This window comes from Canis lupus, chromosome 13, assembly GCF_048164855.1.
Source record: "Canis lupus baileyi chromosome 13, mCanLup2.hap1, whole genome shotgun sequence".
NCBI lineage: Eukaryota > Metazoa > Chordata > Mammalia > Carnivora > Canidae > Canis > Canis lupus.
Window position 1 is genome coordinate 35,548,533 of NC_132850.1, and position 25,811 is coordinate 35,574,343.

At 49.3% G+C, this 25,811-nt stretch overlaps 1 protein-coding gene across 1 annotated transcript in view; it reads left to right on the forward strand.

Annotated features, from left to right (window-relative positions):
* Nucleotides 1-1,912: 1,912 nt before the first annotated feature.
* Nucleotides 1,913-25,811, forward strand: part of PLXNC1 (plexin C1) — a 137,563-nt gene continuing 113,664 nt past the window's right edge. The window contains exons 1-2 of the mRNA XM_072771589.1: nt 1,913-3,013; nt 22,290-22,430. Coding sequence (XP_072627690.1) covers nt 1,913-3,013; nt 22,290-22,430 — 1,242 coding nt within the window. The remainder of the gene's footprint in view (nt 3,014-22,289; nt 22,431-25,811) is intronic.

The following is a 25,811-nucleotide window of genomic DNA, read 5'->3' on the forward strand; positions in this document are numbered from 1 at the left end:
CCCCTCCCACCCCCAAACCCAGTCCACCTAGAGCTGGGGAAGCAGGACAGGAAGGAAGAAAGGGGAGGCAACCAGGTACTCTCCCTGGGCCCTCCCGCCCGGAAGTAGCCAGGAAGGGACAGAGATCTTTTTGCAAGGATGCATAGGGGTCCTCAAGAGCCCCCTGGTACACCCTCTGGATCACCTGCGGGACTCGAAGTGTGCCAATGGTGCCATCAGCTGCCTCAGGGAGCTGGCAGGCATTTGTGCATCCCGGACGAGCCCCCTTCTGAGGAATCATGAACCTACACTGAAGTGTGCAATGAATCAGAGGGTCACTGTGCTCCAGGAATTCTTGGTGGCCTCCGGGTCACCCCTCGGTGAGTTGGTGAGACCTCAGAAGGTCCAAAGGAAAGAAGTTGGGAAAGGCCGAGACAGAGGGAGAGCCTCTAGGGAGTTAAGAGTACCTGGCTCTAAAATTAGAAGGCAGGGCTGGGGAGGGCAGGTTGGAGCATTTAACTTGGGGAACTTTTCGGTGCCACTTGCTGAAAAGGATCTCACAGTGGTACTGTATGGGCCACAGGTGGCACCTGGCTAGAGCGGGATGTGTAAGCAGCGCTGGAGCTAGATACGGATTCGGATCTCACCTCTACGGTTAAGCAGCAGTAGGACCCAGGCGAGTCTCATAACCTCACCACGGTCATTCTCACTACTAAATGGGATGATGGTAATAACAGTCACTAATTAAAAGGGTTATTAGGGCCTCAAACGAGTCTTAGTCCGCGTGGTAAATCTGGAGCAGCAGCTGGCACATAGTAAGTGCTCAATAAACGTTAGCCAGGCTCCTTGAGGCTAGATGGCGAGTAGAACTTTCTAAACGCTGGGTCTGGGAGCCGGGGACTCCGTTGCCAAGGGAGACTGGAAAACCTTTTCAAATACGGGAGCTCTTGGCCCCGGGGATCGTCCAGAACCGGAGTCCCGGCGCCGGCCTTTGCCCCACCTCACTCCTCCGACCCGGGGAAGCCCGACCCCTGCGGCAGGGACGCCTCGGTCCCGCGCGCCTCCGGCTCGTCCCCGGCTCCCGCGCGCGCCCCCAGGGCCTCCCTCCCGCCGCTCCACACCTGTCGGCCGCCCTGAGCCTGGGGCCTCGGCTGCAAACCCTCGGCGCCCGGGGTGCTCGCCCCCCGGCGCCTGGCGTATCCCCCGGCTGCCCCCGTACACAAAACCCGAGCGCTGGAGCAGCCCCGCGGGCGCAGCGGCGGACTGCGAGCGCGCCCCGGGAGCGCCGGGAGCGCCGGGAGCGCCGAGGGGCGATGGTGGCGGCCGCGGCGGCGACAGCAGGCGGCTCAGCTTTGTTATGAATAGATGAAAGAGGCCACCTACACAGTAACCCAAATTACGAGACCTTCCTCCTCCCTATCTCACCGAATCGAGAGGGGAGGGGAGATGGGCGTGGAGGGAGGGCGGGCGGGCGGGCAGGAGGCGGGGGGCGGAGGAGGAAGAGGATGAGGAAGGGGCCAGTTGCATCCCACTTTCACAATGGGAAAGTGAAACGCACAAGCGCACCCAACCTCTCCAGCCCTCCCCGCCTGCCTCGCTCCCCTCCGCCCGTCCCCTCCCTTAGCCTCCGCGCCTCCCCGCGAGCGCCGGCGCTGCACAGAGGAACTCTCCGGAGCAGCAGGCGAGGAGGAAGCGGCGCCGGAGCGCGCAGGGCTTGCCGCCGCCGCCGCCGCCGCCGCACAGGCTGCCGGAGCGGCCCCGCCGCGTGCCGCCCTCTCCGCCCTGCTTCCCGGGCGGGCCGCGGGGATGGGGCGGCCGCGGGAGCCCGAGCGCGCGCAGGAGCCGCCGCCGCCGCCGCCCGCGTCTCCGTCGCCGCGCGCCTGAGCCGCCGTCGCCGCCGCGCGCCCTGCCCGGGGGCGGCCCCCCCAGCCCCATGGAGGTCTCCGGGAGGAAGGCGCCGCCGCGCCCCCCGCGCCCCCCGCGCGCCCCGCGCGCCCCGCGCCCCCCGCGCCCCGCCGCGCCGCTGCCCCTGCTCGCCTATCTGCTGGCGCTGGCGGCGCCGATTCGGGGCGCGGACGAGCCCGTGTGGCGGTCGGAGCAAGCCATCGGAGCCATCGCGGCGAGCCTGGCGGACGGCGTGTTCGTGGCGAGCGGCAGCTGCCTGGACCAGCTGGACTACAGCCTGGAGCACAGGCTCTCGCGCCTGTACCGGGACCAAGCGGGCAACTGCACGGAGCCCGTCTCGCTGGCGCCCCCCGCGCGGCCCCGGCCGGGGAGCAGCTTCAGCAAGCTGCTGCTGCCCTACAGCGAGGGGGCGGCCGACCCCCAGCGGCTGCTGCTCACCGGCTGGACCTTCGACCGCGGCGCCTGCGAGGTGCGGCTCCTGGGCAACCTGAGCCACGGCTCCCTGCGCAACGGCACCGAGGTGGTGTCGTGTCACCCGCAGGGCTCGACGGCCGGCGTGGTGTACCGCGCGGGCGAGCGGAACCGCTGGTACCTGGCGGTGGCCGCCACCTACGTGCTGCCGGAGCCCGAGACGGCGAGCCGCTGCAACCCCGCGGCGTCCGACCGCGACACCGCCATCGCCCTCAAGGACACGGAGGGACGCAGCCTGGCCACGGAGGAGCTGGGCCGCCTCAAGCTGCGCGGGGGCGCGGGCAGCCTGCACTTCGTGGACGCCTTCCTCTGGAACGGCAGCGTCTACTTCCCCTACTACCCCTACAACTACACCAGCGGCGCCGCCACCGGCTGGCCCAGCATGGTGCGCATCGCGCAGAGCGCCAAGGTGCTGCAGTTCCAGGGCCAGGCGGCCCTCGACTGCGGCCACGGCCACCCCGACGGCCGGCGCCTGCTCCTGTCCTCCAGCCTGGTGGAGGCCCTGGGCGTCTGGGCTGGCGTGTTCAGCGCGGCCACCGGGGAGGGCCAGGAGAGGCGCTCCCCCGCCACCACGGCGCTGTGCCTCTTCAGGATGAGTGAGATCCAGGAGCGCGCCAAGAGCTGCCCCTGGGACTTCCAGATGGCCGAGCACAACTGCGTAAGTCCTGCCCCCCACCCCGGACGCCGCGGGGAGCGCTTGGGCCGGGGAGCCGCCGCCGAGGCCGAGCGGGAGGGGGACCGGGTCGCCAGTCGCCGGGTCCCCGAGGCACGCAGCCAGGCGGCTGCCAAGGAGGGTCTCCCAGACCGGAGACCGCGGGCTCCCCGACCACACAGCCAGGGGGGCCCCAAAGGGAGTGCAGAAAGGGAGGTGGGGAGGGCAGGAGTTTGGCTCAAAACTCTAGTGACTGCGTCCCAGTGCCGTCCTTCTCTGTGTCCAAGCGACTCCAGTTTGGGGCTGAGCCTCCGCGTGCAGCCGACCCCCTCCCTTCCCCCCATCGCTGCCCCAGGTGTGGGGTCTCAGCAGGCGTGCGGGTTGGACCCTGGTCGACACGGTTACCAAACACAGCGCCCCGGGCAGAGCAGCCTGCGAACCCGAAGGGCGTGCTGCCACACCCCAGCCTCTGCGCCCCCCTCCGCCCCCACCCCAAACCAGCAACACGCGGGATGCGGTCCGAAGAGTTGGTAGGCTGCCCAGCGGGGGTCAGTGGCGGCCGCGGAGAGGGGCTCCGGCTCGGTGGAACCGAACCCTCGGTGACCGGGGCGAGGGGGCGGGGCTGTGGCTCGCCCGGAGCGCGCTGTGGTCTCTGGGGGCAGAGGAGGGGCGGTGGAGGTGGCTTTGTGGATAAAAGCTGCAGCCGGGAGGGGAGGGCAGGCTAGGGTGTTGGGGTGCCACACAGTTTCTGGGCTCCACACTGGCCGGCCCGGCCCCTGGGGGCGCAGAGGCACCACCCTTGCCGGGGTGCCCAACCAGCAGGAGCACAGGTTGCCCCTGGGTTCCCAGGGCAGCTCCGGCCCGACTCTTGAGATTGGCAGTTCTTTGACTGGGAAATAAAGCCGCGGTTCAAGAGGGTCCAGTTGATGGGGATTATGGAGCCATTGTGCACTTCTCAGAGGCCCTTTTCCTTCCAAGGCTGCTGGCACATCGACTCCACATATGGCTCCTGAGAGGGGAGCCTGCTGAGAGCCTCCTTTATAACTGGACAGAAATCAAAGAGCAGAAATGAACGGCTACAGGTGTTGCCATTGTTTTGGTATAAAATGCGTCAGAGAGGAAGGGGAGAAGTCTCCACTTGGAAAGCGTGTTGTAGTGATACACTGTTGTGTAAGCCTACAGGGGAGCCTTGGCTCCAAGGTATGTTAATACGTGTACAGAAAGGCTCTCCCACCCCCGCCCACCCCTTTCTCTGCAAAGCACATCTTACCAAATATTAGCCCTATTATCCGGGGAGGAAAAAGCTGAGGTCTTTTGCAGGGCTCCTCAGATGGTCATTGGCTTCTTCCTCCTTGCCTGTCCGTTGTGTGCTGGGACGCGCGTTACGCCTTCATTTAGTTACTGGTATGAATTTTTTTTTAACAATAAATAACAAATAATGCTCCCTAAATGCCTTCTCCTTGCCATGCACATATATTTTATATGCTTTTTTATTAGATCTTTAAGAGTTCAAGTTTGGCAGAAATCATTGCCTTCCTCTCCTCTGTTGAAAGACTTGAATGTACCCCCCGAATAGTACTTAGTGGCAAGCTTTAGGCACACTTGGTCTCTGGGGTTAATGACAAGACGGCTCAGAGGCCCCCAGCAGGTAATAACAGTGGAAGTCCAAGCTTTGCCATCTGACAGCTGTGTAGATGTGTGGAGCCAAAACATTTCTCTTGACTGCCTCTCTGTACCCGTTGGGTCCTGGAGGACTTTAGTTCCCTTCCAAACCCAGCAGGCATCCTGAATGCGCTCAGAATCCACGTTTTGGCCCCATCAGGTGTTCCTAACTCCCTCTGGGATGAGGAGGGGAAGGGGAGGTTGGAGAGCTGTGTATCCATCTTCATGGGAGCTTCTGGAGAGAGCTGTCCCTTGGAAATCAAGCCAGGGATAAATACATGCTGCCAAAAATCTGGAATTGGAAAAATAAATAATTAAAAGAGGTCCCTCCACAGTATTTCTTGCTGCTGTTATTTATCAGGAATTCCCAGTGTGCTCAGAGCTGTGTATTCTGAAAGACAGGGTCCCTACTCCCTGAGCTTGTCATCCAAGTTAAATAATATACTCCGGTTCGAACAATAGCGTGTCATGGCTGCACAGGTGGGAGCTTGGAGTTTTGCTTTTTATTTTTAATTTTTTTTTTCATTTAAGTAAATTCCTTGCTGCTAGAATGCCTTAAGGAGCATTAATGGAAGTGAATTTCGAGAGGGGTTTGAATGGAAAAAAAAAAAAAGGTGGTAGTTTTGATGAGAAAGCTGACAATTTTTCTAACCTTTTAAACAGGCAGATAAGATACTTAATTCAACAGATATTTGTTTGATGCCTGCTTGTGTGAGCAGTGCTCTGTGCTGGATGCTACTGATTTTGCCATTGAAAGGACAATAGCAGGTTGCAGCCCCATTTAATGGGGTCATAGGATCAGAGTGCCCCCGGTTGTCACTCAGAGCAATGATGTCATTTGATTGCATTTGTTCTGCATTTTATTTTCAGGTTTCGAATGCATTTTGGAAAAAGGCATGCCGAATTATAGGGTGCCTAAAACAAGAGACTGACTTGAAACGCTCTAGAGGGAGGCTCAATAGATTCCAACAGCGATTCCTTCAGAGCAGACACAGGAATATTAACAGTAATCCGTAGGCAGTGAGGCACAAGTGGCTGGTTTGCTGGCCCTCTCCTTCCCTACTGGAGGGCTCTCTCATTTTCCATCTTCAGTCAACCATGGGTAGCAAAGTGATGGGAGGGACTGGGTTGTGCTTTCTCCTTTCTGGGCGCTCTCACATCAGTTGCTTCTGCTAAGGATTAATTTACGAGGTGCTTGTGCAATGAGTGTGTACCCAGCCTTTTACGTGCTGGGTCGTTACTTTTTCTGCCTTGCCACCAACTTTGAATCGCTTTCACAACTGTAGTAGGTTAGCTTCGGCCTGCACATGTACCAAGGCAGCAGATACCTGTAGACCCTCTCTCTGATGATCCTAATGAGTATTTGTGCAGCACTTCCCTGCATATTATTTCTTCTGAGCTCCTGCTCCAGCCTGAGGTTGATTCTATGAGGAACAGTCCCATTTACCTGATGAGGAAGCTCAAGAGAAGTAACTTGCTCAGGATAACAAAATAAGCCCCTGAGACTTCCAGCTTAAACTCAGATCTTGAAATGTCTACTTCTATGTTCTTTCCACCACTCTAGTGCTTTGCAGACTTTCCCTTGAAAGTCCTAATTAAAGAGGCAACAACCAACCTCCCCTACAATGTGGGGTTGAGGCTGGATGGTCCCCTTTGAAGTGTTTTAAAACTTCATGTGATTCCCCACCCCACCTCCCATTCTGTTCCTTAACCTACCTATATGCTTGGGTTAATGTACAAAAAAAAAAATGCTTTAAATTATGTACAAGTTAATTAACTTCCTCCCCCCTCAGAACTCCTGCCATTTTTGGCACACCAATGGACTCACAGAAGAGTGTTCCCAAGTTTCAAAGTCTTGTGGTTCGGTAGTTGTTTGGCCATCATAGTTGGGTCCTGGGGTTGCTTGGGGTCTAAACATGGTGCCCACCCCCTCTGCAGACATCGAGGGTGGTATGTTTTTATAACTGTGGGCTAATAGAATGGACTCTTATAGTTTGTTCTACCCCTTGTGGGGAGACACACCCTCTTCTTCTCCACTCCCATAATTCCAAAGCCTGATCTCATTTAACTGTCGTGCAGACAACCACAAAACATTCACATGCTCTCTAGCAGACAGTAACGCAAGATACTTCTAGCTATTGTGTGCAGAAGTGATGTCCCAGGATCACTCAGCGATGCAGCCTTGCACATTGCCTCTTGACCTCAAAATCCACAGTCTTCCTGTGATGTTTTTTCTTCCTTTAGTTTCTGTTATAATCCTGTCCAGCCATTTTGCAATCTGAAGACTAGATGGTGAATTTTACCCCTCTACACACATCCTGAAATCCAAGGATAGATCTTAAAACAAAAAACCCAACACCCACCGAGAGGGGAAAAGCAATCATAGCTACTATCTACTGGGTAGGTTTAATGGACAGGCTTTGTGCTAAGCACTTGATGTGACTTATTTTTGGTTGATCCTCAGAGTCCGTAGCTGTTATGATATTTTTATAGGTGGGAAAACGGAGGCCTGGAGCGCTTTGGTTAGGTTCCACAGCTGCTAAATGGCAGATGATTCAGAACCTGGGTGGTCTGACTTATGGCCTGGAGCTTTTAAACCACTGCCATGGACAGTCCAGCACGTGGGTGTTGGGTTCTGGTGTCAGTCCTACCCTGTGTGGGCAAGTCAGGTCCTTGCAACTGCTCTGATAACATCAGCTGTTTGCAGACATTAGACATGATAGAACAGAGAAACCGTGACTGTCAACTGAGTTTCTGGGTTTGCAGATTGGATGACCAAAGTTCAGGCTCTAGGAGGGTTTTAAGCTCCTCAGCTGTCAACGTTTGGACTGTTGTGGCATTCTTTGTATTAAGGCTCACAAACGACCTCAGACCAATAAGGCCTCAGGGGGCTGCTCTCAGTTTTTGTTCTTGGACACAACTTAGCTCCTGTCCTGAATCCAGAGATCTCAACCTGTTAAGTCTGGGTTACAGGCCCTCTTGTCTTTCTTAGCAGCCACAATTAAAACGTAAGCCCCAGAAGGTCAGGAACCTTACTTAACATTTTGTTCTCTGTTGAACCCAGAGTACCTAGCACAGTACCTGGCATGATGTTAAGACTTGAGAAATATTTGTGGAATAGTTAAATGCAGGGTCTTAAAGCATAATGTTGGAAATGTTTCCTGTGCTCGGCAGCAACGTTTTCCTGAGTCTGGCCACTTCAGACTCCCTTAACCATTGGCCTTTTCTTAATGTCTGATGTCAGGACCTCTTTCATCCTGAGTCCTAGGCTATCTGGCATCCTCTATCCCTCCAGCTCTTCCCAGAAATCCCCTTTTATTGGAAGAGCCAGGCTTCTGGTCTTACCAATCTGGGAGTTCACTTTGACTGGAGAAACCCAGCGTGGTTGGAATTTCTATGGTGTAATTTCATAACCTGCGTGATCATGCCTTTCAGTGACAGGAGAGGGCTTTATGCTGTTGGGCAATGGTTCTCCAAGTGTCGTCTCTGGACCTGCAGCATCAGATCAGCATCACCTGGGAACCTGTTAGAAATGAGTATTCTTGAGCCCCCATCAGACTTACTAAATTGGAAATTGAGTGTGAGGGTGGGATTGGCAATCTGGTTTAACAGGTCCTCCAGGTGATTCTAATATACACTCAGGTTCTATAACCACTTATGGTAAGGTGACACAATTTTCCTTGAATTCTGGCTGAGGCACATGGAATAAAAACTTGTCCTATTTTTTCCATTGCAGTTTTACTCAGGGCCATATAAAGTAACCAACCCATCCCACTACCCTTGTCTTCCTTATACTTCACTTATTGAGGTGTGTAATTAGCATGTTTGATTAGCTTCAGGTGTACAACATTGACTCGCCCATTCCATACATTAGTGAGGAGACCATAGTGAAGGTAATCACCACCATGTTGCTATACCATTATTGATGAGATTCCCTATGCTGTACTTTTCATCTCCATGACTTCTTTTCTTTTTTTTTTCTAAGATTTTTTTTTAAAAGATTTTATTTATTTATTTATTCAGGATAGTCACACACAGAGAGAGAGAGAGAGAGAGGCAGAGACACAGGCAGAGGGAGAAGCAGGCTCCATGCACCAGGAGCCCAACGTGGGATTCGATCCCGGGTCTCCAGGATCGCGCCCTGGGCCAAAGGCAGGCGCTAAACCGCTGCACCACCCAGGGATCCCTCCATGACTTACTTTCTAGGTAGAAGTCTGTACTTCTGTTTTTTGTTTTGTTTTGTTTTGTTTTGTTTTTGAAGTCTATACTTTTTAATCCCCTTTATCTATTTCACTCATCCCTCAGGCAACCACTAGGTCTCTGTATTTAAAAGTTAGTTTTGTTTTTTTCTTTTAGATTCCACATATAAGTGAATTCCTTTGACATGTTTTTCTCTGACTTATTTCACTTAGTATTATTCTCTCTGGGTCCACCCATGTCATCACATCAAGTAGCAAGATCTCATCCCTTTTAATAGCTGAGTAATATTCCATTGTATATATACCACATCTCCATTATCCATTCATCTCTTCATGGGCCCCGGGGGTTGGTTCCATATCTTGGCTACTGTAAATAATGCTGCAGTAAACATAGGAGTGCATATCCCTTTTCGAATCAGTGCTTTGATTTTCTTTGGGTAAGTACCCAGTATTCCAGTGGAATTGCTAGATCATGTGGCAATTCTATTTTTAACTTTTTGAGGACCCTCCATTCTATTTTCCACAGTGGCTATGCTAGTTTGCATTCGCACCAGCAGTGCAAGGGCTCCTTTTTTCCCACATCCTCACCAACACCTGTTGTTTCTTGTCTTGAGTTTAGCCATTCTCACAGGTGTGAGGTGATACCTCATTGTGGTTTTGATTTGCATTTCCCTGATGATGAGTGATGTTGAGCATCTTTGCATATGTCTGTTATACTCCTTAGACACTTCTAACTGCTTAAAGCAAATACCTAGAAAACCTAAAGCCTTTCCAGTTTTGAGCTTGTAGTCTGAATCTCAGGAACCTAAAGGTCACAGTTTAATTAGGTCCTCCACTCTTGTATACAGCCTATTTGCATTTCAGTCCAGGATGTGGGGAGATTTCTAGAGTCTTCCATCCTGTAGTACCTCAGACCCAGCTCCATACCTTAAAATTGAGGATCTACTTTTAGAGTGTCAGTCCTGATACGAATTTCTTTTTTTTTTTTAAGATTTTATTTATTTATTCATAGAGACAGAGAGAGAGAGAGAGAGAGAGAGAGAGAGAGAGGCAGAGACACAGGCATCATACAGAGAGCCTGATGTGGGACTCGATCCAGGGTCTCCAGGATCACGCCCTGGGCTGCAGGCGGCGCTAAACCACTCCGCCACCGGGGCTGCCCACGAATTTCTATCTTAGGCACAGTTGGTTGCATGAAACAAACATCTACTGGGCAAGTTCAAGTAAGGGGGTGGAGGTCTTAGTGGAAAGAATTATGAAGAATTCCTCGGAAAGCTGGGAATAGGAGTAGTACTATAATACTGGTTACAGACTCCGGAGCTAGGTCAAGGGGACGAAAGCTGCCGTGTCTGAGTTGTGGGCCATTGAGAAAATTATGTGACCTTTCTGTGCCTCCTTTTCTTCATCTATAAATAGGCATCCTATTTGCTTCATAGAATTATTGTCTGGATTCAGGAGTTAATATGTCTCAGGTAAACATTACCTGACCCATAGGAAATGCCATGTGTGTATTTACTATCCTCACCATCATGATTAACAGTTGTAGGGTGGGACTTCCTTAATATTGAATTGGAAGAAGGTTCTGGGCCCAAGGCAGCTCACAGAGGCTCAACGGCAGGAAGTAATAGATGCTTATTCGAAGGTTTCACTGTCCACATGACTTAGCATGCTACTTCCCTCTGTCGTGCCAACAATGGCCTCTTCTTCCTCCAGCCCTCCACCTGAATCCTGCAGCCTGCTTTGATACACAGTCTACTTCTCAATAGCATTTAACCTTCAGCATTGGCTATCCATTGACGACAACTCTCTGTATGATTTATTCAAATTATCAAGAATGAGATAGCATTGGGTCCAACTCCCCTTTTCATACCAGGTTAGAGCCCTACTGCAGGGTAGGGATTTCTTGTCCTTGGGGCAGGAACTGACACCTGGTCCAATTAGAAGAGGGGGGTCAGCCTGGCTCCCAGATGGTGCAGTGGGCAGATTCCCTGAGAATGGAAGTGTGAAGAGCCACGCCACACTGTGACCACCATGTTGACCACAGTAGCATGGTACCATCTCCACCTTCTCTGAAGCTTCTTGGTGTTCTCCGTCTTCCCTGAGCATGTGGTGGCACATGGCTGATAAAGACTGGGGCCTGCTCTGAGAAATCCCAAAGTCTGCTGGGAGTTGAGGGGTGGGGGAGCAATTTGTAGGCATTATAGGTCTGACTGGTTTATAAGAGCATGGTAGTCTTATGTTTTTTGTTTGCTTTTTATGAAATGTGCTTATAGTGTTTTTTTTTCATTTCAATTATATATTTTGATGAAAATGCTAGTTTTTATACTGTCAAACTAAATAGAATTGTGACCTTTTCCCCTAGAGTCTGTAGTTGGGTTTTATAATGGTTTGTCTACCTAAAAGTTATAGATACTGTTCTCCTTGGAGGAGTTATGATGGGGATTTGACCCCAGGAATCCCAGCCTTACTATCCTGGCCAGTGCTCTCAAACAGAGGTCAGCAGACCTTTCCTGTAATGGTCACATCATCAATATCTTAGACTATGCATGCCGCATACAGTCTCTGTTGCATTCATTCAACACTGCTGCTATAGCATAAAAGCAACCATAGACTGTACATAAATGAACAAATATGACACTGTTCCAATAAAGCTTTATGCACACTGAAATCTGAATTTTGTATAATTTTCACTTATGAAACATTCATTTTTTTTCTAGCCATTTAAAAATGTAAAAACTATTCTTAGCTCATGGGCCATTAAAAAAAAAGAACCCCAAAGCCCCAAACAGCCAAAAGAAGTGGTGGCTAGATTTGGCCCACAGGTGTGGTAGTTGCCCAACCAGTCCTTATAGAAAGGGCGAGAGTAAAACAAGCCTTTACAATGCCAGGAGACATGGTACGAGAGGTAGCAAAAAGAAGCTGTGGAAGCCCTTAGACGGAGTGTCAAACTCAGCCTGGAAAGATCTTGGAATCTTCAGAGAGGTGATGCTGGAGCTGCTGAATCTTGAAGCCATGTGGAGGAAGCAGGGAAGGGAGTTCCAGAGAAAGGGAACAGCTTGTGCACAAGCGGGTCATTGAATAAGCTTGTGAACCGCAGGTAGTTCACCCTGGCTGGGGAGCGTCCAGAAATGAGCATGGGCCAGATGGCCACGGGCTTAATGAGACGGGCAAAGGTGGCTGGATTTCATCCTGACGGTCAGTAGTTCTCAGACCTTCCAAACCTGGTCTCTACAATAAATCTTAACTAGCCGCTCGGTATGAGAATGAGGTTAGTAGATCATCATTGACCTGCTGCTCTGGATGATACCATGGCCAAGGGCCAGGACACAGGGTACAGTAAGGGGTTAGGAGGTTCCCCGAACCCTGCAGCTTGCCACCACCCACCCACCCCTCCCCCGCCTGTCACTGAGGCAGCTCACAGGAACTTCTAGGATTCTGCTGAACAGGGTGTGAAAATCATGGCCTTGGCTGATGGAGGACAAGAGCAGGGCAATATGTAGACATGATCCGATTGTGTTCTAGAGAGAGCGCTCGGAAGAATGGAGAGCCGATTAGAAGGATGCTCACTGGTTCCAATGAACAATTTCTTGAGTTATTATATGCCAAGCACTGTGCAAAAATATTTGTCAATGGTAAATAGAATAGATAACCTGTAGCAAATAAGTTATTTTTATCTTGAAATGAGAGCATTTATAGAGCACCTACCGTGTACCAAGTGGTATTCTAAGGACTTTATCAATATTCACTCATTTAATCCTCCCCACGCATTCTGAGGTGGGTAATACGGCTACGTCCATTTTACAGATGAGGGGCCAGAGGCTGGGATTGGGACTGCAAATGAGCTGAGCAGGTGCTGGGGAATGTTCTCTTTAAGGAGGTTGAGTCAACACCAGGAAGATGAGAAAGGAAGGTAGATGTCCCCGTGGAGAACTGGGGCACAAGCACTCCTGGCATGCTGAACAAGTGTGAGGTCTAAGGGGAAATGACAAGGTTAGTGTGGTTGAATCCTGGGAAGTGTTAGTGAGGGAGGTTGGAGAAGGCAGCAGCAGCCAGATCCTGTGGGCCTCCCGGGCTGTGGGGGGAGAGGATGTTTTATCTTAAAGTACAGAGGAGCCTTGGAAGGGAAAGGAAATGATGGGACTTGAGTCCCTAGATATTGGCTGTTCTGTGGGAAATGGATGGGAGGTTGGTCCTGGAGGAAGCCCGGAAAGCTGCGGGAGGCTCCTGAAGTGGTCCAGGCGGGAATTGATGTCTCTTGGTCTAGAGTGGTGACCGTGAAGATGGGGAGAATCACACGGATCCTGTCAATTGCAATGAACCTGGGTGGTGGCAGTGAGGGTGTGGGGTCGGGGGTAGGGGGAAGGATGAAACAAGATAGCTTTTTAAGACGTAGAATTGCGAAGTTTTGGTGACCAGTTAGAAGACAAGTTTAACTCATGTTGATTTTTAGGGGCCTTTGGGAGCCCCAGGAAGAGCCACCAGGCTGGCAGTTGGCAGTGAGGTCAGGGACTGGGGACACACCAGGCCCTGTGTTGGGCTGGACACAGTGTGGTTTGGGCTGTATGTGCCTTGAGGGGAGTGGCTGGGTCTGTCGGTGGTTGCCAAGCATTCTAAGATGGTCTCACACCTAGTGAGCCCTCAATAAACATTTGTCACACTGAAAAGGAGTTCTCCATTTGGTGGAGAAGGTAGTGATTATAGCACAGTGACCTGAGAGCTGAGAGGTGTGTGTGTGTGTGTGTGTGTATGTGAGTGACACTGGAGCTCTGTTGATAGGAAGCCAGGTGGCCCAGAGGGAAGGGCGTTTCTCGGTGAGGGAATGAAGCCAGACTCCTTGTTGTTCTCCTATCACTCCCCACACCCTGCCCCCACCCCTACCTGGGCTTGGAAGAGTCGGCTTGAGAAGCAGTTTCTCAAACACACTAGCTGTTCCTGATCATTGCTCATTGACATCTTCCTGAGGCTCCTAAATTTAACATCCGTGTCCGATCTTGAAAATTGAATTCCAAGCGCTGACCCTTGTTTCTCTGTGGGAGTCAGGAGGGGTACAGAGCCCGAGCAGCCAGTAGATGTTGGTGTTACCCAGTGTCAGCTTCCTGTGTGTAGCAAGATCTCTGTGTCCTCTACCCTGAAGGCTCCTTTCCACGCCCCGCCCCATGGAGCCCTTGTGCTGTGGACTTCTGTAAAGGCTGTAGATCCTTCTCAGAAAAAATGGTCATGTATCTAATTGTGTTTCCAATTTGAGATATAGTAATATGTCTTCTTAAAGACATATTTATTTACTCAAGGGAGAAGAGCATGCACGTGCGAGTGGGGGAGGGGCAGAGGGCGAGCATCTCTAAGCAGACTCACCGCTGAGCTAGGAGCTGGGTATGGGGCTCCCTCCCATGACCCATGAGATCATGACCTGGGCTGAATCCAAGGGTCAGAGGCTCAACCTGAGCTACCCAGGTGCCCCAAGATACAGTAATATCTTAACACATCAAATAGCAAAATCTAACAGCAGTGACTCCCATAATTTCAAAGTAGTGATGAGCATAAATGATATTTTGAAATATCTGAATAACTATAAAATGATATGAAAGTGTCTGATTTCTTTTGGTGACAAAGTCCCAGGTTCAGTTAATACTCCTGTGTCCTGCATTCATAATTAAAGGAAATGCCAAATTCCAGTTGGAGTTAGCTAAAATATAACTGACCCTTTAACAACACTGGACCCATTAACAGCACAGGTTTGAACTGTGCAGGTCCACTTGGATTTTTTTTTTTGATATAAATACAGTACAGTAAATGCATTTCCTTATGATTTTCTTAATAACATTTTCTTTTCCCTAGCTTACTTTAAGAATACAGTATATAATACACATGTAAAATGTGTGTTAAATGATTATGTTATTGATAAGGCTTCAGGCCAACAGGTTATTAGTTGTTTAGTTTGGAGGAGTCAAAAGTTATACACAGATTTTCATTGGCACAGGGGTTGGTGCCTTAACACGTGTGCTGTTCAAGCCTCAAATGGAAATATATTTATTTTTTTAATCCAATTCCACTTATTCCCTGAATTCTATCCATAAACTGCAGGTGTCGGTGGAGCCCCTCCTCAAACTATTCCTGTCAGTTCCTGTTTCTGAAAGCAGCGACATGAAGTGGAAAGTGTTGCATTTTTGTTCAAAACTCCTTTCATTGACTTATTTTGATAAGAGGGGGTTTATTCCCGTTTGTATATTACAGATCAGGCACTTGTCCAAGAGCAAATGCTCCATAAACCAGGGGTAGGTAGGTGGATGGTAGGTAGATGGACAGGCCGTGGTGGGTCTGGAGAGGAGGTTCAGATGGTTCAGGTTAGATGGTCTGCCTCAGACTCACAACTCAAGTGATAGAGCTTGAACTTGAACCCACAGCTTTTTAAACTTGAAATCTCTTGTTCTATTTTTCCATGCTGCCATTATGCTATTTTTATTTTAAAGAGTTAACCCAGTGTGAGGCCATGTTCATAAATTAGGCTATTCTAATCACAAGAAAACAGTCCAATTATTCTCTTTTGCTCAGAGAATATCTAACGTACTCTGCTCACATGGTAGAGCCGTATTTTCAGGAGACTGAGCCTGATGCCTGCCTATGGACTGAGATAGCAAGAGATGCAGAAACTTCCTCTTGTGACTCGTGGATGGACTACGGATGTAAAATATAGAGAAGGCCGAGATGCGTGGTCGTGAGAGGTATGGGGTAGCTCAGTATTGCTTCCTCAGGCAGAACCAAGGTCCAGTGTTTACAAGAGCAAATTTGGGCTCAACGGCAAAACTGCGTAATGATTAGACCTACTTAGCAATGTACCAAGGTTGCCTGGTAAGATATTGACTGTAGAATTCAAACATTGATCCATGTATTTATTCATGCATTCAATAAACATTTATTGACAACCTACTACATATCCGATGCCTAGGTGTATGCTGCCTTCAAAGTGCAGAATCAGATAAACTATTGTCAGAGCCTAGAGTCTACTGGGAGACAGATAATAACGTCTTAAAACAAGCTTGAAGGAAAGAGTGGAGTGCTATGATTCATAATAACTGGGATGGGGATGGAGTTACATGTCTGTGAGGAGGTGACATTGAATTTGAAACTGGAAAGATTAGAAAGACCCAGGCTACAAGGGAATGAAGCCTGGGGAACTAGAGGCAGCATATGCAAAGGCCCTGAGGCATAAATATGGTAATAGGTTAAAATGTCTGAAAGAAAGTCACTGTGGGAACTGACGTGGGATGGAAGAGAGGAGATAAATGTGAAGAAGTCAGCAGGGATGAGCTCAGGAAGGTTCTGGGGAGACATGTGGGTTTTGTTCTAAGTGTGATGGGAAGGTGGTAAGGAATTTTAGACAAGGGAGTAACATCACTTGTTTTATATTTTAAAGGATCACTGACTGCTGGTCAGAAAAAGATTGTATGTAGATTGACAGGGAGGGATGAGGAGGCTCTTGGAGTAGATCAGGAGTGAGATGGAGGGTGCTTGGCCTGGGGGTGGGGTATGGAGATGGAGAAGACAGGCGAAATTGTGGGCTGATCCAGCTGAGATTTTTCGTGTATGGCTGTGAGGAGTGATGGAAAGAAGGGAGCTGAGGGGGATTGGTGGTGCCTTTCATCACGATGGGGAAGACTAGGTGCGAACAAGGGTGGAGGCAAGAAATATCTCGATAATCATTTTCCGGTAACTCTGAAACCTTGCGACAGAGTCCAGTGGTTCTCGAGGAGGAGGATGCCATTTACTTAGTCTATAGAGATGTGGGGGAAGGAGCTTTCGTGCTTGTCAAACGATGGGATGGGGGGCCCTACTGACATTTTGTGGACCTGGGTCAGGGACGCTCCACATCCTGTATCACGCAGGACAGCTCCCATAATGAAGAAATGGCCCGTCTAGAAGGCCAGAAGCTCCCTCATGGAAAAGCGTCGGTGGACTGAGAGCTTTTCAACTGTAAGAATGTAGAAAAGTGTTTGTTTGTTTTTTTCCTCCTACACTGTCAGCCATTCATCTCTTTTTGTGAATTATTTGAGTCAGATTCTTTTCATAAGTAATTGACTGAAATTAACCACAGGGAACAGATGGAGATTTTGATGGGGGAAAGGGTGTAAAGCATGGAGAAGGAAGGATAAATCTTGGAGAGTGGAACTTTGGTGGTGGGTAGGGCTTTGAGGCTGAAGGACACTGAGGGGTCTGGAGGGAAGAGAGGGGGTGGGAAAGCAAGTGGGAACATGCAAAATTCAAACTTCTCTGTTTCCTATGGTCCCACTGCAAGCCGCCTGGTGCTCGCTGGTGTCTGTGCTGTCCAGCTGGGTCCCTAAACTTCACTTCTCCACCCCTTATGCACACTTTGACCATTTCCTTTTGATCATTTGAGTCCCCAGGGTAAATTCTTCCTTCAGATAATCAGAGAGTTGCCATAAACTTAGAACCCAAGCAATGCTGTATACTCTAGAAGAATAAAGAAAGGCAACAGAGTCTTAATGACTAATGAAATCACTCACTTGGCTGAAAAATGGTTCTTTCCATCTCTCCTGCTTCATAAAGGGAGTTTTCTACTGATTTTCACACGTGTGGTTTCCTTTGAGCCTCACAACAATGCCATAGGCAGGGCGTATGTGTTATTCCGTCCATTTTATAGATTTGGTCACTGAGGTTCAGGGACTCATCAAAATCAAGCGGCCTGTAGGGGACAGAATGGAAGGAGTGTGTGTGTGTGTGTGTGTGTGTCCACGTTTGCCCACAAATCTTGAGTGTAGGACCCCAAGTGAAGTTTCCCAACTGCAAGTAGATCCTAGGAAGTGGTGGAGAAACTGTTTCAAAATACGTGTACAGAATACAAAGTTAACCGCCCAAGAGGCATTTTATCAAGGTATAAGAAGTTGATAGGCACCCAGTTGGTATCTTTCCTGGCCCCACAAGGAAAAGCTAAAATGAGGGAGTCTTTTTAGCACCTGGGAAGGACACGACTTGACGCCTGCTGGGTCTCTAACACTCGAGGCCCCGCCTGGGTGCGCAGTCCCCGCCCCCGCCGCTGTTCCATGATAGCTGCAGCATGGCTGTGAACACCCTGCAAAAGCCTTGATGAGTCAGGTCATCTTTTGCATGGTGGAGCAGGACCACAGAATTGCTCTACTGGAGGGTGCCATTCACTCTAGAATACGTGACTGGTGCCCCCTGGAGTTGTGCAGTACACACCAGGAATGTTTATTGGCAATGAGAGGTCATAGAAGGGTACGGCAAGGAGGTCAAGCTGTTTCCCCTTGCAGTAGGCCCACCGTGCCCGGTACACGCACGTACTCCCGCACCTTTCCTAGTACTCTTGGTTCCCCTTTGGTAGGTCGGGCTCAAGCCTCTCCCTTTTCGAAGCCAAATATTGTTTGAGATAAGGCAGCTTTTCCCTCAACCTGAGGAAACTTTCCCTCTTCGGGCTGCGGGGTAGGCGTGACGTTATGGTCAGACATGGCGTTCGGGAGAGGCAGAATGACGACTCTGAGGGGACCAAGAAAGCCCAAAGGGGAGACGAGGGTTAGAGCTCAATCAAGATTGGATTTTGTCATGAAAGGCAGAACTGGCAAAAGCATCATTACAAGACATTAACCTTGTTACACACAGACGAACAAGCAGAGGCTGGGATTCAGAAATAAATTACACATAATAAACTAGAGAGAATAGGCTGAGAGCAACATTAGCGATTATGCCCTAAGGGGAGAGAAGGGCAAGACAGAAAATAGGCCAAAAAAAAAAAAGGGAGTAAGAATTATCTATGGACTTCCGGGGGGGGGGGGTGTGACTGTGTATGTCACCCCTTTCTTGGCTTGACTCCCTAGGTATTAACTTCACTTTCATGAGGAGGTTTCTCTGAAGCTGTCTTTTGTTTTCATTTGCTGAAATGAGCATAAGAAAGCCACTCAGAGGGCCCCTTTCTCCATTCACAGGGACTTGTCCATTTCTGTGTGTTTCTAGCACAAAAGAATCCATTTCCATTCAGCCACAGCGGCCCTTAGAGTTTACGTGAGGTCCAGGCCTGCTCTTTCCTATTTTCTTCCAGGCTCGCTATTGTAAGCGGCTGTACAATCCTGACTGTGGCCAAGGTCCTCCATGGTGAGAGGATAAGCGCTTAGCCAGTTCTTGGTCCCTCGCAGCTCAGGAAAAGCTAGACTCTAGTGTCATGTCCAACATGGCTCTCGTTGCTTGTAGTGACTTGCTTTCGATAGCAAGTAACGGATAACCCATTCGACAGCAACTGAAGCCATACCGTCTGTTGTTAGTCAAAGGTTTAAGGTCGGCAGCTGTGCTCAGTGGTGCCCTCAGGAACCTAGAGCCTTTATTTTTCCCCCGCGCCATGTTGATTTTCATCTTCCATCTTGGATCTCATGGAAGCCAAATTCTCTGTGCATGGTGGCCTCACACAACAGATTTCAAAGGGAGCAAGTGAGGGGAGAGGGCAAGTGGGCTCTTCTCAAGAGCCGCCTCTTATCTCAGAGGAAATTTATTCCCAGAAGCCCCTGTCCAGTGAACTTCTTCCATTTCATTGGCCCAAACGGGACCACATGGCGACCCCTCACTCTAAGGAGTAGGAAAGCAGATACTTGGCAGTGGAGAATGGGATTACTGTGTGGCTTGGACCAGTCATGGTTTCCCAGGCTACCTGGACAGGATCAGGGTTCTCATGGCGAAGAAGGTGGGAGGACTGTCACGAGTGTGGTAGCAACTGTTTGTGTTTTTAAATGAGGTAATGAAAACGAATACGGGGATTGTGTATGACTGCGCACCGAACACTGTTCTGAGCTTCACTGGGACTTGCATACTCAGTCGTTGCTATCACTTCCATTGTGTAGAGGAGGCAACTGAGTCACAGGTTAAATAACATACACAAAATTACTAAGCCAGAAAGTGAGAGGACCAGGATTAAGTAAGGTAATAAAATACTCCAAGTAGCCCATAGTAGGTACATGTTACTGACACCAGCTAACATGTTATCAGCATTTGATTTTTACTACTAACATTACTGTCTCTTCTTCATAACCCCCCTACCAATCAGGCTAAATCATTAATTAGCCTTATTCACCAACAAGAAAGCCAACCCCTAACAGGGTTATGTAAATTACCCGGTCAGCCAGTGGGTAAGAACTGAACCTGAATACGGACCTAAGCTCCCTGGCCCCCTCCCCCGAGGAAGTTTGCTTATGCCAGTAGCTCCCAAGTTCGAGACCACTGATTCCACGGCTCTACTACTCACCTGTGCTACTGATCCAGGACTTAATATGGAGAAGTACAATGATTACAGAATGGTCAGAAGTCCGGGAAGGACACTGGCAAACATGGTAATTTGAAAGCAATTTTTGTCCTTGTGCTTTTAGTAGCTTTTGAGCCACTTCTGTGTTTTTGGCTCCAAGCAGAATATCAGAGTATTTCATCCAGCCTCAGCAAAGCCTCCCTGTGATGTCATGGTTCTTGGGCAATCAAAATGGCCACACTTATTAAGCAACTATTGTATACCAAATGTAGGCATGCACTGCCCCATTTGGTCCTTGTGGATGAATAATCAACAACCTTTAGCCATACATTTTTCTGTGCCTTGGGATGAGGGAGAAGGGAGTCTTTCAGTCAAAGATAGCAGTATGAGAACATTCCAGATGCCCAGATGACACCCAATTCTCTGAGTTAGCCTCTCTGCGATGCTCAAATATTTAATAAGAGTAATAGGCATGGTCAGCTGACCTTAAGTTTGAACAATTCTGGTTTTATTTTGAAACGAGATGTGTCGTGTGGTTTTGTTATTTTTTTTCAATCTAAAGGTCATCCGATTTTTCTCTTTCTACTCATAGTCATGAGGTATCCTTATCTAAACAGTGATCTATTGTTCTGATTCTCAGACCCACAGAGATTTTTTTTTCCTTAACTTCAATTCTAATAGGACAATTCCTCATCTTCCTTGACTACATGACAAGTATCTAACAGGAGAAAAAAAAAAAAACCCAAAAAACAAATCTCTAATGGGCTTTCCAAAAAATCTTCTTAAACTGAGTTCGCTCTGGAATATTTTATGCAGATAAGTCACTTTCTCTTAGGTTATGACATCTTTCCCTTGAAAAGTGATCACAGCATTGGAGAAATCCTTGCTACCTTATCTTTTCTTCCCAGCTCAACTTCGACAAAGAAATGGAGACGGCACTTTAAAGGCTTCAGAAATCAATTTAGTCCATGAATCCATTTACTTTAGATGTTAATGAAACTTGGTGGGCTTAAAAATAATGAATGTTTAATAAGACGTAAATTGAAAGACATAAACACTGTCAGCAATAATATAATGAAGTTAATAAGTCTTAGCCTCCCCTTGCTCACCGCCCCTCTCCCCAAACAGGGCAATTCTAGGAGTTACACTGAGGCTCACTGGAGTTTTTACCAGCTCTCCTATGGGCTGAGACTTACATGTGGGTTTGGAAACCTGAGTACAATTGGGAACGGAGCTCTGGCAGATAAAGTCTGCTATCACACTGTGTTCAGTAGCTACCGACAGTAACGGCTCGCTCTGGCTCCGTATCTTCCAGAGATTTGTGTAGCAAACTCAGTTTCCTGCCGTTGAAGGCAGGAAGCAGCGTGAAGCACTTCATGCCTTTACCCAAGAGAGACCACGACGTCTTGGTCGACACTCTGTCTGCCCTGGGTTTACAGAGGGGCTCTATTTAATGATCAGGACCAAGTGTGTGATGCTATGAGCTCAACGCTCCGGACCATGGAAATGCCTTCAGGTTGGAAGTTGAGCTTTTTGTTGCTTCTTCAAGAGCATCAGCACCACATCCAGTCCTTTTGCTTAGTTCCCCCTTTGGCTCTGTGGTTTTGTCCTACCCGCCGCCGCCCATGACCATCTCTTTCCCTTTTTACCCTCTGAATTAATTACCCTGTCTTTGGGCCTCACGTTGCATCTGTCTTGTAAATCCACAGTCTCGACTCTCTGCCATCACGCCCCACAGGGCGGTCTGCCTCACATCTTGGGAAGTGGCTCGTCGAACCTCCCAGGAGCCAATCTCTAGCTAAAATAATTTGCAGCAGGATCGTGCAAACCGCCAAGCACAAGACTGTCTCTCTCCCAATTCAGCAGTGGGCTCTTTCTTGGCGATAAAGTGGAACTCGGTTTCATGTATCAGCTGGGGGAGTGTTAAATGGATGGCTGGCTCACTGCTGGCAATCAATACATGTTAATACATCGTAAACAAATGGCTTTCCACGGGTTGGGCAAGCGTGGGGATCCTGCAGATCGAGCAGATAAGCGGTTGCTCCTGGGGATCTTGTCTAAGAAAATGTATTTGGGGCTCAAGCAGGATCCTTCCTAGGTGGGCCTGAGTAATTATCGCTGTTAAAAATGATCTTTTTTTCATTTGTGCGTTTGTGTGCATGTTCAGAAAGACGGGGAGCAACCTGAGAGAGTCCCACCAATCGCATCATCTACCTTGATCCATTCCGACCTGACATCCGTTTATGGCACCGTGGTAATGAACAGGACCGTTTTGTTCTTGGGGACTGGAGATGGCCAGTTACTTAAGGTTGGTTTTCTGTGCCCTTCTGCAATGTCAATTTTAATAGTGATCCATTTTGTGCTTTTACATTTATTTATTTATTTATTTATTTATTATTTTATTGTTCCTGGGTTATACACGAGACCATATGAACTGCTTTGCAAACTGCTTTGCAAACTGCCCAGAGACCCTCAGAAATGACCACAAAGAGATTTCTGGAAATCTGTATGTGATAGCCTCCCAAGCCGTGTAAGGAAGCTCTGGCTGTCCTGCTTCCCAGTCATTCTCCCTCCCTTACTCATAAGCTGCCTGGGGGAGGTGAAGGGGGGGCGTCTGGCCCTCAGCCTCCCCCAGGCCACCTTCCTAAGACATTTAACCTTTTGGTTCATATCTCCTTTGTAATGGAAATGTACGACGCACCTGATTTCTTACAGCTTCAGACAGATGAAGGATTATAAGACCTTGAAATGTAGAAAAAAACAGTGCTCCTTCCCTCCAAGCCTGCTTGCCACCCATGGAGGGGTTTTGTTTTCTGCCCTTGGTACTCATACCACAGAGAGGTTAGACATACTTGGAGACTTCCCCTGACATCCTTGGAGACTCCCCCTGACTTGTATCTCAGAGGAGCCTTTTCTCCCCATAAATGGGTATACCACTGGTCAAGTTGGGATTTTTATTCGCTGGGGGGTGGGGGGGCAGTGGGAGGAGGAGACAGTAATGACTTGTCTGCAGTGGTAGAGTGGCTAGCTTATCAGTTCCATCGGCAAGCATTTATTGAACACCTTCCTGTGGCCTCCATCAACATTCATAGCTGGGAACCGCATGGTTTCTGTCACCCTAGGCTGATGTCCTTTTGCCTCCTGGTAGCCAGTTGATTTACTGTCAGCTCAGATTCCAAATCGAGTACAAGTAGATTTGATTTCTCAATTGATCTCCCATCGACAACTAGCTGTGCGGCTGTAGGTGAATCCCCTAATGTCTCTGAGCTTCCCGTTCCTCATCTCTAAAATGAGATTGGGCTGGACAACCTAGAAAACCCCTTCCTTTCCTGATGGCCTCTAATTCTGTCTTCTGTGCACTCATCCCCTGCTCTAGCCAAACCTATCTGTTCCCCCATGTGCATTGTGTCCTCTGGTCCCCCCCGCCCCCACCAGCCCTAACCTTTATTCCCACTGTGCCCTCTTCTGGGATTGCTTGCTTTGCTTGCCTTTTTTTTTTTTTTTTTTTTTTTACTTTCTTTACTGAATCCTACATGTCTATGCTTCTGCTCAGCTCATGCTCCATCTCCTGTTTGAAGCCAGGCCGATCATGTTTTCCCCTCATCTGAAATACTCATTATCTGCCTCATTCTTTTGGCTCATTACAGATGTCTCGTTTTGATGCCCAACCTCTTCACTCATGTTTGTCTTGCCTCCCCAACTTGATTTTTTTAAGCTTCTCAAGAAGGGGGTCCTGGATCCCCACAGCCTAATACAATGCTCGGTGCCTGGTAGGCATTTGATTTAATCTGTTTTCTTTGGAGGAAACCCAGTAACATATGGGAAAGAGTTTGTTTGTATACACATTCTTTTAAAATATACATTGATCATCTTTCCTGTTGTGTTAGATTTCTTTCCTGGGGAAAGGTAAACACCCATCAGTCATTCGACACAAGTTGCTTGGTGCCGGGGCAGTGACACGTGTGGCTCTCACCAACCTGGTCAGGCAAATTGGACCCATGAACCTGGCTGAGGAAAAGGTTGCCATCCATCCTTACCGGGGCCTCCTCACCAATTATCTCTTCAGATTGAGGATATTTTTGATGAGTTTTAGGACGAGAACAGTGTTTCCCCAAAGCTTAGCCAACCAAACTGTTTCAGGATAAATCAGAGGTGAAGGAACACAGGGCCGTAAATAGCTCCCCAGGGGATGGCCTGTCCTGTGTGCTCAGCCCAGGAGTTTGTGTGCCCCTGGCCAGTTTTCAGTGACGCTGTGGCACCGGGGGGCTGGGGCTGGGGCTGGGCCTGGCGGCAGCTCGACGCTGCCAAGGAAGAGGTAGCTGACTGGCGTGCGGCTTTCCCCGGCGCCTGTGTGGTGCACACCTTCAAAAGCCATACCTGAGGCCTTGTTTTTAGGATTCAGATAACATGGGCTGGTTGGGTGTTCTGGTTTATTTTGTGACTGCTGATGTTTGTACAGTGTTTGCCCTTGTGCCAGGCCCTCTACGTGTTCTGACTCAGCCCCCTCCTGTGAGGTAGTTACATACGACACCCCTCTTCCCCATGAGGGACGTGAGGCCCAGAGAAAGTGGACGGTTTGCCCAAGGGACAGACGGCAGAACAGAGATTTGAATCTGGAGTGACTCCAGAGCCTGCGCTAATGTCCCTTGTGCCACCCTGAGTTTGTAATCTGTGTGCCAGGCCCGGGCAGCCGTTCCCTGAGCGTTCCCTGGAGGGGGTGGGAGTGAAGGATGGGAGGCACGTTGATAGGGATCCGTGGAGGCCAGTGATGGGGGAACCAGTGCTCCCGGGGTGTTGGTCAGGGTTTTTAGAAGCTCCTGGAAGAAACCCAGCCCTAGACAGAGGCAGACCATCTATCTGATTGAAGGAACAGCTAATGGCACGATAATGTCTTGGGAGTTAATCCTGGCTCCCGGCTTCCCTCAAGAAGGTCCCTTCCCTCAGGAGGAAGTTGTGAGGGTCAAGTTGAACTGACTTGGCCTGCCAGGCTCCCTCGGACAGCCCAGGAATTCCCAAGACATCCCCTGTGTATCCCATGTACAGATTCTTGGATGCCGCCCATAAAATTACCCAGAGTCCCAAGACCAGGATTGTGTCGATGATTGGAAGGCACAGATCATTCCTGAAGCCCTTTATTCAAAAACTTCAAGCTTCTCCCTTGCCAGACTTGTCACCAGAACCGTTAGAAGAGACGAACATTGATAGACACAAGCTTGGCTTCTTAAGCCACAGAGTGGAGGTACTAATGAGCAACGAAAAACAAAACCCAACCCGAGGCAGCCGGTGGGAGGAGGAGAAGAAAGGGGCTTGGATCCCCCACAGCCTGACTCATCAGATTCACAATGATCAAGAGTTGGCAGCCTTTTGAGATGCCAGGCACTGTAGTATATGTCTGGTTGGATGAGGGGCAGGAAACAGCAGTTGGGGGCCAATTGCTTTTTTTTCTTTTTCTTTTTCTTTTTTTTAATCACGACATACACACATAGACACACACACAAACTCTAATCTAAGCCTCTGAAAACCTCACGGAATTTTAACATAATTTGGTGCAACTTTAAACCTCAGGTCATTTAAATAATTTTTTCTTATTGTGAAAGTAATATATGTTCCTAGAGAAGGTTACAAAGTAGCAGGGGTTGAGGGGAAAACAGAACACCCCCGCCCCAAAAAAAAACCCCAACCCACCTCT